At 39.6% G+C, this 13717-nt stretch overlaps 1 protein-coding gene across 1 annotated transcript in view; it reads left to right on the forward strand.

The window, feature by feature from the left end:
- Positions 1-13717, forward strand: part of HCK (HCK proto-oncogene, Src family tyrosine kinase) — a 39520-nt gene that overhangs the window by 5048 nt on the left and 20755 nt on the right. Inside the window, exons 2-6 of the mRNA XM_044661550.1 lie at positions 3625-3742; positions 4799-4835; positions 6122-6227; positions 6810-6908; positions 7512-7615. Of these exons, the coding sequence (XP_044517485.1) occupies positions 3625-3742; positions 4799-4835; positions 6122-6227; positions 6810-6908; positions 7512-7615 (464 nt within the window). The remainder of the gene's footprint in view (positions 1-3624; positions 3743-4798; positions 4836-6121; positions 6228-6809; positions 6909-7511; positions 7616-13717) is intronic.

Below are 13717 nucleotides of genomic sequence, written 5' to 3' on the forward strand. Positions count from 1 at the left end.
GAGAGAGAGAGAGAGAGAGAGAGAGAGAGAGAGAGAGAGAGAGAGAGAGAGAGAGAGAGAGAGAGAGAGAGAAAGAAGGAGGGAGGGAAGGAGGTAGAGGGAGAGGGAAACAGACAGAGTAATGGGAAGATGGAGGGAAGCTAGAGAGGTAGATTAGGAGCAAATTGCCAGACAAAGGGATTTGGACTTTATTCATAAAACATAGATTTTTTTAGGAGGAGACTTATCTAGTCCATTTCTCTATTTTCCATATGAGGAAATGGAAGCCCAAAGAGGGAAAGTAATTTGCTTAACACCTGCCTAGTTGTTATGGTCACAGCCAAGATTCTTGGTTTCTCATACCTGAGTTCATTGCATTGAATAACTTTCTTTCTTCATTGGACCATAGGGATCTATGAAGGATGTTTTGTTTTTTTGAGTGGGGAAGTCTTAGCCACCGTGCCTCAACTGCCTTTCCTGCCCAGACCTAACCCTTCTCCCACTGGCAAGTTCTGCCTGGAATCTATCTCTGTTTTGAAGCAGGGTCCAGGCCAGTTATCCCTGATTGTCTGGACTTAGATTGGGTAGCTCCTTCCATCTAATCAGAAGAGCACAAGAGGCAGAGGGTACTGGGGAGGTGTTTCAGATTTGCTGTGATTTTAGAGAAAGATGAGTTTCTGGAGACAATGATGAAGTCCAGATGAGCAGACTGGGTGAGATGAATGGATATAGAAGGGAGTGAACAATGGGACAACTCTTCCCAGATCTTCCATTTAAGGAGGGTGCCCAGAGCAATTGTCTCATTTCTCCTCTGGCTACAGGAATTCCTTTTGCCCCTTCAAAGGGTATCCTTTCCCTCCTCCCCATACCTTTGAGCTTTATCTGTGCAATCTTCTGCCATTAGATTGTATATTCCTTGAAGGCAAAGATTGCCTTTGTCCTTTCTCCAGCACTTAGTACAGTGCCTGGTACATAGTAGGGGCTTAGGAAATGTTTACTGACTATTGGCTCCATTCTCTTCTCCAATTCCCCCTCCAGCATTGCTTTTCAGCTCTTTTTTTTATATATTGTCTTTCCTCAATAGAGTGTAAGCTCCTGGAGGGCAGAGACTGCTCTTCTTTTTGCTTATATTCATATCCCTAGCACTTTCATCATGCCTGGTACATAGGAAAGTGCTTTAAAATGTTTGTTGATTGATTGAGGGATTGGAGGGTAGGACACAATCACAGATATGTATTAAAAGATGACTCCAACAGTGTGGATTGAAGGCAAGGAGACCTGACAAGAGGCTATTTCAGTAGTCAGGAGAGAGGTGACTGGGCCCTGGACTAGGATGGAGATGGAGATGGATGGATGTGATATTATAATATGATCTAACTAGGGCAAAATTCGTTTTTATTTATTTATCAATGCAGCCCAAGTTTTCTTGGTTCAGACATAAGGTCTCTCATCTCTAGGACCAGAATCTCAGACAGCAGAGCCTTCCTTAATCTTCAGAATACAGCCCAGGACCAAAAGCTCAGAAACCAGTACTCTTACCATTAAGATCTTGTCTAAGAAAAAAGCCTCTGATGCCTGGCCCAATCTCTCCCTTCTTCCCTGGCATTTAATGCCTGTCCATCATCACAAGACTTTGAGGATAGGAGCTCCACTCCGCATTTTATAGATGAAGACTCAGGGTGATGAAATGGCTTGTTTGTTAACACACAGCTAACATCAAAGATGAGACTGAAACTCAGATCTTCTGGATACCAATTTTAGCACTCTCTCCACTATGTCATAGTGGTCCTCATTTGTGCCCAACAGGGAGCAGCCCCTATTGCAGTAGCTAAGAGTTGACCCATTGCCTAGATTATGTTCACTCTCAGCTGTCTTGAATGTTCTATCTCAGTAAGGGTGCATGTGAAAACAATTTATAGTCATGAAGTGCTATATACATATAATATCTTCTTCTTTAATAACAGTAAGGGAAAGAAATAAGCATTTACACGGGGCCTACTATGTGTCAGGCACTGTGCTAAGTGCTTTTAAATACAAATATTATCTCATTCAATCCTGATTACAACCTTGTAAAGTGGGTTCTGTTATTATCCCCACTTTACAGTTTTTACAGTTGAATAAACTGAGGCAAGCAGGATTATGTGACTGGCTCAGTCACATATCTAGTAAATGTCTGAAACCACATTTAAACTCAGGACTTCCTGATTCCTAACAGACCTAGCACTCTATCCACTGCATCACTAGCTGCCTCTAGTAATTTCCAGTTTTCCCAAAAGTTCTTGCTAAATAAGGAGTCAGTTCCCCAGTAATTTGTGTTCTTAGGATTACAGAATCCTGAGATTTGCTTTCTGGGTCTTCCTTTTCTAGAGATGGTTCCATTGATCTACATTTCAGTTTTTTTAAGTAATAAATCATTTTGATTATTACTACTTTATAATATAGTCTGTGTCCTGACTGGACCCTCTTTATTTTTTTTCTTCATTATTTTCTTCGGCCATCTTACTCTTCCAATTTGTTTTGGTGTTGTTTGGATTGCTGAGAAAGAAACCTGAAACAGTTTGATCAGTATAATACCAAAAGTCCATAAATTAATTTAGGTAGTAGTATCATTTTATTAGTGTGCCCCCCCCCAACCATGAACAAAGCATTATTTAAGTCTTCCTTTACTTCTGTGGAGAAGGCACAGAGTTTCTGCTATTATGCCTGTTATTTTGTATATTACCACTAATTAAACTGTCTTGCTTTCAATATTTTAAAATGTCTGAGGAATTCATTAATAACATGCTGAATTTCAAAATGGAATTTCCAGTAGGTTGGGGTAATATTAATCAGGGCATCTAGTGCCCAAGGAATAATAGGGAAGGACTCCCTCTGAGAGTGCCTCTACACTCCCTGGTTACATCTGTAAAGAATATCTAATAATATGTTTTTAGAAATAAGCCCTTTGTGTGTCTTATTAGGTAACACCCAAACATTTTCTGTATTTTCTAGGTATTTTTGAATGGCATTTCTTTTTCCATCGCTTAGAGGTGTGATGTAATATCCTTTTGTTGTATTATATAAAAATGCTAGGGATTTTTGTGGATTTATTTTGTATCCTATTATTTTGCTAAGAATTGTTGTGGTTCATTTCTTTGCTGCTTCTTTGGGACTTTCTACATAAGTGATTGTATTGCCTACAAAAAGGGATAATTTTGCCTCTTCTTTGCTGATGTTTTTATATATTTCATTTCTTTTTCTTCTCTTATTACTATCATTGGAATTTCCAGTATTATGTCAAATAATAGTGGAGAGAGGCGGAATCTTTGTTTTTTACCCCTTTGCTTATTTGAAAAGCTTTCAATGCTTTTCTCTCACTAATGAGGCTAACTTAGTTCTGGACCTGTACTTTCAAATACATTAAAGGAAGGTCCATCTATGTCTACACTTTTGTTGGATTTTTTGTTTTAAATAAATGAATGTTGTATCCTGATGAAAATGTTTTCTATATCCATTACTAATTTCTATCATATTTTTATGTCTTGTCCCTTGGCATATAAAGTCTTTTACACTGGATACCCAGAAAAAGGTATCATTATCAATGAGTTGACTGGATCCATAAGAATGTTATGGACACCGATTTACATTTCTGCTTTTCTGTCCCAGGATGGGGTGTGTGAAGTCCAGGTTTAACCAGGATGGCAGAAAGTTCTTCAAGAAAGATTCTCCAACAAATACCCCAGGCCCCGTGTATGTGCCAGATCCAACATCCTCTGGGAAAAGGGTGAGCAAGGCTTTTAGATTTGGTGGGAGGAGTGGGTAGTCCATTATGTTATGAATTTGACTTGTTCCATGAGAAATCCTTTCTTTTCTATCATCTCCCTACTTTGTTTGTGGTAGCCCTTAATCCACGGTATTGATATCCAATTCCCTTGAACAGATCTGCTCTGAAGTCCCTAGAAGATAATTGATTGTTGGGTTTTGTTTTGTTTTTTTAAAACTTTAACTTCTAAGTATCTGTACACATCTGAGTCCACAGCTAGTGACTGAGGCTAGATTTGAATTCAGGTCTTCCTGATTCCAAGTCTGACACTCTATCCACCACCTAGCTGCCCCTAGGAGGAACTTTAGAGATAATATAATCTACTCCTTGCAGATAGGTGGCACAATGGGTAGAGCACTGGGCCTAGAGTCTCGAAAACTCATCCTCCTGAGTTCAAATCTAGCTTAAGATACTTGGTAGCTGGGTGGCCCTGGGTAAATCATTGAACCCTGATTGCCTCAGTTTCCTCACCTGGAAAATAAGCTAGACAAGGAAATGGCAAACTACTGTATCTTTACTGAGAAAACCTCAAATAGAGCCACAAAAAGTCAGGCAGAACTGAAAAAAGACTCAACAACAAAAAGTCCATCCCTCATTTTATAAAGCAGGAAACTAAGTGGGGAAGTGACTTACCCAAACTCACAGACAGTAACTAGATTCTCTGGTTCCAAATTCAGGACTCTTTCTACTGTCCAACTCTTCCTATATACCCCTTTCCTCCTGCTTCCTTCCATCCCTCCAGGAGATTATATGTCGTCCCTCTGGCTCTCAGCTTACTGAGTATCTCAGGTGGCAGTGTTGAACAGTGGAAAGAACTTTGGGCTGGGCATCTGGACTCTTGACTTCTAGTTCTATTTCTGCCATTAATGCCACGTTGTATCTTTGGGCAAGTCTTTGTCACCAATCTGAGCTTTAATGTTCAATTCTATAAAGTAAAAAGGTTGAATTTTGAGGTCCCAATCAGGTCTGACTCATCCTTTCTTTGGTCCTGACCCTGTTCTTTTTCATTCCCTACAGGCAGTCAATGGTGCCAACCAATCCATCTCCTCTGATGGTACGTCAACTCTGAGTCACATGGGGGAAAGGGATAGGGAACAAGCACTTACACAGAGGAGGAAACAGAGAAGCTCCAAGGAAGGAAGTACCTTGCTCTGGAAACCAAGGTTTCCATGCTTTTCCAAGGCCCTTCTCCTCTTCCATTTCCCTCTTCTCTTCTCCTACCTACCCTTCTTTCCAGCTCTCCCCCACTTCCAAGATTATCTGTTTAATCCAATCTACTCCTTTTCCAGAGTGAGGCCCAGGGAGGGAGAGGACTTCCCCAAAGTCATACAGGAAGTTGGTGGCAGAACCAGATCTAGAAATGAAGCCTCCTCATTTCTCATCCAGTGCTCTATATATGGCACTGAGATGCTAAGTCCTCCACTGCTTGACAGAACACATTCTAACTTTATAAATGATAATACCAAAACTCTCTGTAGACATAAAACATGAGATGAGGATACTGAACAAATTATATGTTACTGTTATTTTGTATAATGGGCACTATATTATTTATATATTCAAGTATATATTATTAAAGTATAAAAGATGAAAAAAATCACATTCCCATTGTACTTTATTGTTCATGAAGTACACGTTCTCCCCTGTGATGGCCCTGTCAGCAGCTCTAAGGACAGTGATAATAATAATGGCTTATATTTTGATAAGACTGTACTTTCCTCACAGCAGTCCCAAAAGGCAGAAAGCACAAATCTTCTTATTCTGACTTTACAGAAAAGGAAAATGAGGATGGGGTAGGTGGGGGAAGGAAGGGAGGAGTTGAAATGACTAGCCCCAAATCACACATCTAATAGGCATAACCAGCAACAGAACTTAGGGTCCCTAACTAGCAGTCTAGAATTCTTAATACTAGGCTGCCTTTTGATTCTACAGTTCAATTTTTGTTTTCTTTTGACATATGTTGAAATAGTTATTAAATTTATAGTGAAAAAATTTTGGCAAAGAAAAAGGCAATATAAGGGAAAATGTTGGAAAAGGGGTTAGAAGGGGCAGCAGGGTAGCTCAGTGGATTAAGAGCCAGGCCTAGAGACAGGAGTCTGGAGTTCAAATCTGGCCTCAGATGCTTCTTACCTCTGTGATCCTGGGCAAGTCACTTAACCCTCATTGCCTAGCCCTTACTGCTCTTCTGTCTTGGAACCAATATGTAGAATTGGTTCTAAGGTGGAAAGTAAGGGTTTAAAAAAAGGGGGGGAGGGTTAGAGAGTAGAGGTGGGGTGGCAAGGTAGGCCTAGCCCTGACCTCACATTTCCTGATGATTCAGGTATCTCCATTTTCCAACAGCCTCTGAGAATGTGGACATTACAGTTGTGGCCCTATATGACTATGAGGCCATTCACGATGAGGACCTCAGCTTCCGGAAGGGTGACCAGATGGCAATCCTAGAAAAGTAGGTCCTGGCCCGGTGTTTGTCTCCCTGAATATGATTATTCCCAGAGGGGGTTCATGTCAAGACCCTGGGAAGGACAGCAAACTTCTCTGCTGTCAAGAATTCTATCTTAGTCACCATCAACTCATCCCAAGATACAGTTGTTGTGGCCACAAAATTTCATCTCTTAGTTCCCATCTTACTGGTATTGAGCCTATCCATACTTTGACTGGTCCTCAGAAAAGTCATGCAAGCCATCACCTGTACTAGACATCTTCTCAGCTCTCTTGGATCAGCCAGAGCTTATATGGAGCCCAGGGTCACCTGAAAAGCTCAGAGAAGTATCATAAAAGGACTACCAAGGAGAATGTAACCCCTAATTCATTTGAATGAGAATAATTCTTATTCAGGTTAGAACTGGAAGGGGCCTTAGAAATAATCTAGTCCAACTCCATTATTCATTGGTTGCCAAACTCCTGACTGTCAGTTCATATCTGTAGCTCTCTATCTAACGTCCTCAGAGAGAGAACAAAGAGGCCGAGGGTTGATGTGAAGCACTCTAGCTCTGCCACAGTGGGATGATTTTGTTTTCTCCTCTTACAGATCTGGAGAGTGGTGGAAAGCTCGCTCCCTTGCTACGAGGAAGGAGGGCTATATTCCAAGTAACTATGTAGCCCAGGTCAACTCACTGGAGACAGAAGAGTAAGTGTACCTGTTGCCTACCCTCCACTAAGAAAGTCCAGAGACACACAGGGCTAAAAGGATAATCTATACCTAAGCAGGGATGCTTTAGAACATCTCAGACAGATGAAGATGTATCCTTTTTAAAAAGATCTTTCCAGAGGAAGTGTCACAACCTCTCTTTGAAGCCCATCCTCCCAAATAGTAAGTCTAGCTTAAGTCTAACTTAAATTACTTCTCCTGTATTCTAAGGCCATGGTGCTCTGTGAAATCCCCTTCTTGGAGGTGAAAACAGCATCACATTTTCTCACCCGTGTACCCTTTCAAATCCTTGTTCCTGGATCTCTCTTCACTCCATGCATTTCACAAATACTCCCTAAGAATCTTCTATATGCAGACCTCTGTGCTCAGCTCTCTAGGAGATCCAAAAATAAGTAACACACAATGCCTATCCTCAGGGACTTTACAGTCTAGTAAATAGATAAGACATGGCACTGAAAGCTCCCATGACTCTCTGACACTAGCCTGCCCCAGGAATCAGGGTTCCACTATGGCTCCCCTAGTTCTTAGAGTCCCCCCACCCCTCCACATGTTGTCACACACCTGGCTCTTCTCCTATCGCAGATGGTTCTTCAAAGACATTAGCCGTAAGGATGCAGAACGACACCTGTTGGCACCTGGGAACGTAGTAGGCTCCTTCATGATTCGGGACAGTGAAACCACCAAAGGTAAGTCCAAGAGTGGTGTTAAGACACAAGATGGCAAGCAGTACAGAGCTGGAACAATGAAAGGAGCATTGGATTTCAAATCATGAGATTGGGGTTCAAATTCTAACCTGTGTGATTTGGGGCAAGTCTTTCTTTTTTTTATTTTAAAATTTTTATTTAATTAATTAATTTAGAACATTTTTCCATGGATATAGGATTTATATTCTATCCCTCCCCTCCTTCCACCCCCTCCAATAGCCAACACACAATTCCACTGGGTTTTACATGTGTCTTTGATCAAGACCTATTTCCATATTATTGATATTTACACTAGGGTGATCGTTTTGCGTCAATATTCCTAATTATATCCCCATCATCCCATGTGATCAGGCAGTTGTTTTTCTTCTGTGTTTCTACTCCCACAGTTGTTTCCCTGAATATGAATAGCGTTCTTTCTCATAAGTCCCTCAGAAATGTCCTAGATCATTGCATTGCTGCTAGTACAGAAGTCCATTACATTCGATTTTACCACAGTGTATCCATCTCTGTATATAATGTTCTCCTGGTTCTGCTCCTTTCACTCTGCATCAATTCTTGGAGGTCTTTCCAGTTCACATGGAATTCCTCCAGGTCATTATTCCTTTGAGCACAATAGTATTCCATCACCAGCAAATACCACAATTTGTTCAGCCATTCCCCAATTGACAGGCTTACCCTCATTTTACAGTTTTTTGCCACCATGAAGAGTGTGATTATAAATATTTTTGTACAAGTCTTTTTCCTTATGATCTCTTTGGAGTATAAACCCAGCAATGGTATGGCTAGATCAAAGGGCAGACAGTCTTTTAACGCCCTTTGGGCATAGTTCCAAATTGCCATCCAGAATGGTTGGATCAATTCATAACTCCACCAGCAATGCATTAAAGTCCCAATTTTGCCACATCCCCTCCAATATTTATTACTTTCCTTTGCTGTCATTTTAGCCAATCTGCTAGGTGTGAGGTGGTACCTCAGAATTGTTTTGATTTGCATTTCTCTAATTATTAGAGATTTAGAGTACTTTTTCATGTGCTTATTGATAGTTTTGATTTCTTTACCTGAAAATTGCCTATTCATGTCCCTTGCCCATTTATTGGGGAATGGTTAAATTTTTTGTACAACTGATTTAGCTCCTTATAAATTTGAGTAATTAGACCTTTGTCAGAGTTTTTTTATTATAAAGATTTTTTTCCCAATTTGTTGCTTCCCTTCTAATTTTGGTTGCATTGGTTTTGTTTGTACAAAACCTTTTTAATTTAATGTAATCAAAAGTATTTATTGTACATTTTGTAATAACTCTTGCTTGGTCTTAAAATCTTTCCTTTCCCAAAGATCTGACAAATATACTATTCTGTGTTCACCTAATTTGCTTATAGTTTCCTTCTTTATATTCAAGTCATTCACCCATTCTGCGTTTATCTTGGTGTAGGGTGTGAGATGTTGATCTAGGCCCAATCTCTCCCATTCTGTTTTCCAATTTTTGGGGGGCAAGTCTTTCTACTTCTTGGGGCTTTAGTTTCTACATCTATAAAAGGAGGAATTTGGCTTATTTCTAAGGTCCCTTCAGGCTCTGAGATTTTATGATCCTGTGATTCCTGGAAGATAAGTGAGGAAAGGTTCCCCTAGACTTTAGAGCAACCCAGACCTGCCATTTGGACATAGCCCTTCCTTAGGCAAATACCTGAGGGAGAAGTAATAATAGCAATTTATATTTCCATAGGACTTTCAAGTTTACAAACTACTTTCCTCACAACAGCCCTGGGAAAGAGTACAGATATTATCTTGTTTTATAGATGAGGAAATTGAAACCCAGAAGTGAAGTGACTTGTGAATGGCCTGGCTGGTACTTGAACTTGTTTTCTGTCTTCCAGGAATATTTCTACTATTCAATCAACAAATATTTATTAGATACATACTATGTGCCACACCCTGTGCTAGCTAGAGTACGGAAGCAAAATTGTCCCTGCCCTAAAGAATTGATATCCTATTAATGGCATTCAACATGTTTATACAGAAGTAAACACAAGGTAATTTGCATAGGGAGAGAACACAAACAAGTCAGGAGATAAGGGAAAGCTTCCCTGAAGAGATAGCTCCACCAGGGCCAGCTGATTAGCTCAATGGATTGAGAGCCAGGCCTTCAAATTTGTCTCTAGATACTTCCTAGCTGTGTGACCCTGGGCAAGTCACTTAACCCCCATTGCCTAGCCCTTACTGTTCTTCTGCCTTGGAACCAATACAAAGTATTTATTCTAAGGCGCAGGGTAAGGACAGAGAGAGAGAGAGAGAGGTCCTAAAGTGTACTTTGAAGAAAGATAGAATTATAAGATACCCATATGAGGTAGGAGTTCTCACAGCTTGCACAAATATGCAGAGGTGGGAGATGGTACCTTAATCATGAAGAAGAACATAGACAAAGGAAAAGGTAATAAAGCCTAACAAAATTCCCACTCTAGCTAATTCCTCTACTCCTACTTACATGCTTTTTTTTTTAATCCTTACTTTCTGTATTTGAATTAATATTAAGTATTGGTTCCAAGGCAGAAGTGAGATAAGAGCTAAGGGTTAAGTGACTTGCCCAGGGATACACAGCTAGGAACTTACATGCTTTTGAATGGAGCTGGGAAAAGTCATACAATTTTGAGGTTTTCACTGCAAATTTGCTCTCTAATTTCTTCTGAGCCCTCCCTGCAAAACAATCCCTTAACTCTTCCTCAATTGATTTTCTGTCCCATCCCCAACAGTGACTTCTCTCACATAATCTCCCTGTTTTACAGGTGAAAATCTTGACTATTCAAGAAAATAGAACCCATTTACCTGAGTTCCTTTCTTTCTCCTCTTTATTTCACAACCCTTTGGCATGATACCTCGCCCCCATCTTTCTACTTCTTTACTCCACTCCCTAATAAAGAGGTAACCTTTCTCTTTGCTAAGGTCAGTCCCTTTGTGTGTATCCTGGATCCCATCCTATGTTCTCCAGCAGATTGCCTACACAATCATTCAACAGTCCTCTCTAGCTTTTCATCTTTCCTTTTCTATTGACTCTCTTTTTCCCCTTAGTTATGCTTTATTTTTTCCCAATTGCATGTAAAACTAATTTTTGGCATTTGTTTTCTAACTTTTTGAGTTTCAAATTCTTTCCCTCCCTCTCTCCCCTCCCTGAGATGGTAAGCAATTTCACATTGGCTATACATGTGCTATCATATAAAACATATTTCCATATTCATTTTGTAGAAGACACATTTAAAAAAACATGAAGAAAATAAAGTGAAAAATTGTATTCTTTGATTCTACATTTTATTGTCATCCCTCTCTCTCCCCTCAAAGGACTTTATTTCTTTTCTAAGAAAATTGGGGCTCTCCAAATTCTTACTTTTCTAAGAAAATTGAGGTTCCTCATCTACTCTATTCTGCACCTCAATACTTTTGCATATTTTTATCCTTCCTCTTTTCCTTTGATGGTATGCTTCATTCAGATTCCATCAGTTATTTCTCTGAAGGTGGATAGCATTTTTCATCATACATCCCTTGGGATTGTCTTGGATCACTGTATTGCTGAGAAGAGCTAAGTCATTCACAGTTCACTGTACAGTATTGCTGTTACAATGCATAATGTTCTCCTGGTTCTGTTCACTTTATTCTGTATTAGTTCATATAAGTCTTTCCAGGTTTTTCTGAAATCTTCCTCCTCATCATTTCTTATGGCACAATAGTCTCCCATTACAACCATATGCCCACAATTTGTTCAGTAATTCTCCAATTGATGGACATCCTCTCAATTTCCAATTCTGTGCTTTCACAAAAAGAACTGTTATAAGTATTTTTTCTATGGCCTCTTTGACTGCTGTCTACAAATATACCCAAGTCTTGCCTACTCTTAAACACACACACACACACACACACACACACACACACACACACACACACACACCTAGCATGCCCTGAGGCTATCCTCCTCTTCCATTTCTCAACCTGTCTTCCCTCATAAGCTTCCACCTCCTCTCCTGTCATTACTTAAACCTTTTCAATTGGCTTCCTATTTTCTTGCTCAACTGAAACTGTTTCCTTGAAAACCATCTATTTTAATTACTAAATCTGATGACCTTTTTCTCATTCCTTATCCTTGACTTCTTTACCGATTTTGACAGTATTAGCCATATTCTTTTCCTGAAAGCTCCTTCCTCTTTGGGTTTTCTTGACACTATTCTTTCTTAGTTTTCCTATCTGTCTATTTCTTCTGTCTCCTTTGTTAAATCATTATCCCTACCAAGTCCCCTAATTTTGGATGTCCCCTATAGTTCTATCTTGCACCCTCTTCTTTTGGTGACATTAGCTCACATAAGTTTAATGATCATCTTGATGAAGATGACTCCTAGATCTTTCTATTTAGCCCTCTCTCCTAAGCTTGTTCAACATCACCAATTGCCTGCTGAGCACTTAGAACTCAGTGTCCTGAAGATATCACAAACTCAGTATGTCCAAAAATAACCTCCTCATCTTTCCTTAATCTATTCCTCTTCCAAATTATTCTGTTTCTGTGCAGAGTACTACCATTATTCCAATTACAGTCATCCCTCACTATATCACGGTTCACTTATCTCAACTTCACTATATCATGGGTTTTTAAAATATATATATATCTAATTCTATATCACTGAGCTTTCGCTATATCACGGGATTTTGCAGATGAATACCATACTGTACACAATGGAAATGCAATATACCACTACTGCTTGCACAAGTTTGCCAACATGAAATTAAACATGACACACTATTGGCTGGAGGATATAAAAGGGGGAAGAGGGAAAGATGGCTTTGAGAATATGAATCTAGGTGACTGGAAGAATGCTAATGCCCTCAAGAGGAGAGAAAAAAGGAAGTTTGGGAGGTCAGGAAAATGAGTAACTCAGCTTGGGATGTATAGATTTTGATATGCCAAAGGAATATCCAGATGGAAATATCCAGCAAATATTTTGTCATTGGGATTAGAGCCCAAGAGACAGATTAGGGTTAGATATACATATCTGAGACTTATCAGAAGAGAGAGGATCATTGAACCATGGGAAATAGTGAGATCACCAAGAAAGATGATACAGAACCAGAAGAGAAAAGGACCCAGGACAGAGTCTTATAAAACAAGGGATATTTAAGAATTAAGAGATGGATTCAAAACCAGCAAAGAAGGGAGAAGAACATCAAACAGGTATGAGGAGAGCCAGGAAAAAGCAGCATCATGAAAGCCATGAGTTGAAAGAATATACAAGGGGAGAGAGAGTCCAATAATGTCAAAAGCTGCAAAGAAATCAAGGAGTCCAAAGACTACTAAAAGACAATGAGATTTAGAGGTGAAAAAATCATTCATAATCTTGGTAGTTTCAGAGAGGTAGGAATTGAAGACATATTTTAAAAGAGGGAGAAGTGTGTGGGTGGTGAACAAGTCAAGATAGCTAGAGTAGATGCCAGTATCTTGGCAGTGAAACAGAGGAGATCTATAGGATACTAGCTTAAGGAGTGACAGAGTCCAGGGAAGACTTTCTAAGGATGTAAGAGACACGGCATGTCTGTGGCATAACAGCAAGAAAGAGCCATTAGAAAGTGAAAGATTAAAAGTGAGAGAAGAAATGGGACTGAGCGATGATGGGAGGGGAAGGGATCAGGGGGGCAAAATAGAGGGACTGAGTTGGCCTCAACAAGAAGAAGAACTACTTTTCCTTCCTGTCAGCCAAAAGGAAAAGAGGATAGGTAAAAGTATAAAAGAATTTTGAGGTGTAGAATAGAGAAGATGAGAAATTTACATTTGGTAGCCTTAATTTTCTTAGTAAAGAAGTAAGGTCCTTTGAGAGGAAAGAGAGGGGTGAAAAGGAAATATAGAAGGAGAGGTTAAAGAAAAAGGGAAAAGTTTGGAACCTTCTTCCCTGAATAGTGGTGAATCTCACCTATCAGTTAAGTAATACAATTAGGTTGCAAATGGATGATATAACAGAAAAAGTACTCAATTTAATCATAAGACTTGAGTACAAATATGTCCTCTGCTACTTACCTATCTTTCTGGCTTTAAGCACTAAACCACTTTTAAGCTTTAAA

The sequence above is a fragment of the Gracilinanus agilis genome, chromosome 2 (assembly GCF_016433145.1).
Source record: "Gracilinanus agilis isolate LMUSP501 chromosome 2, AgileGrace, whole genome shotgun sequence".
Taxonomy (NCBI): Eukaryota; Metazoa; Chordata; class Mammalia; order Didelphimorphia; family Didelphidae; genus Gracilinanus; species Gracilinanus agilis.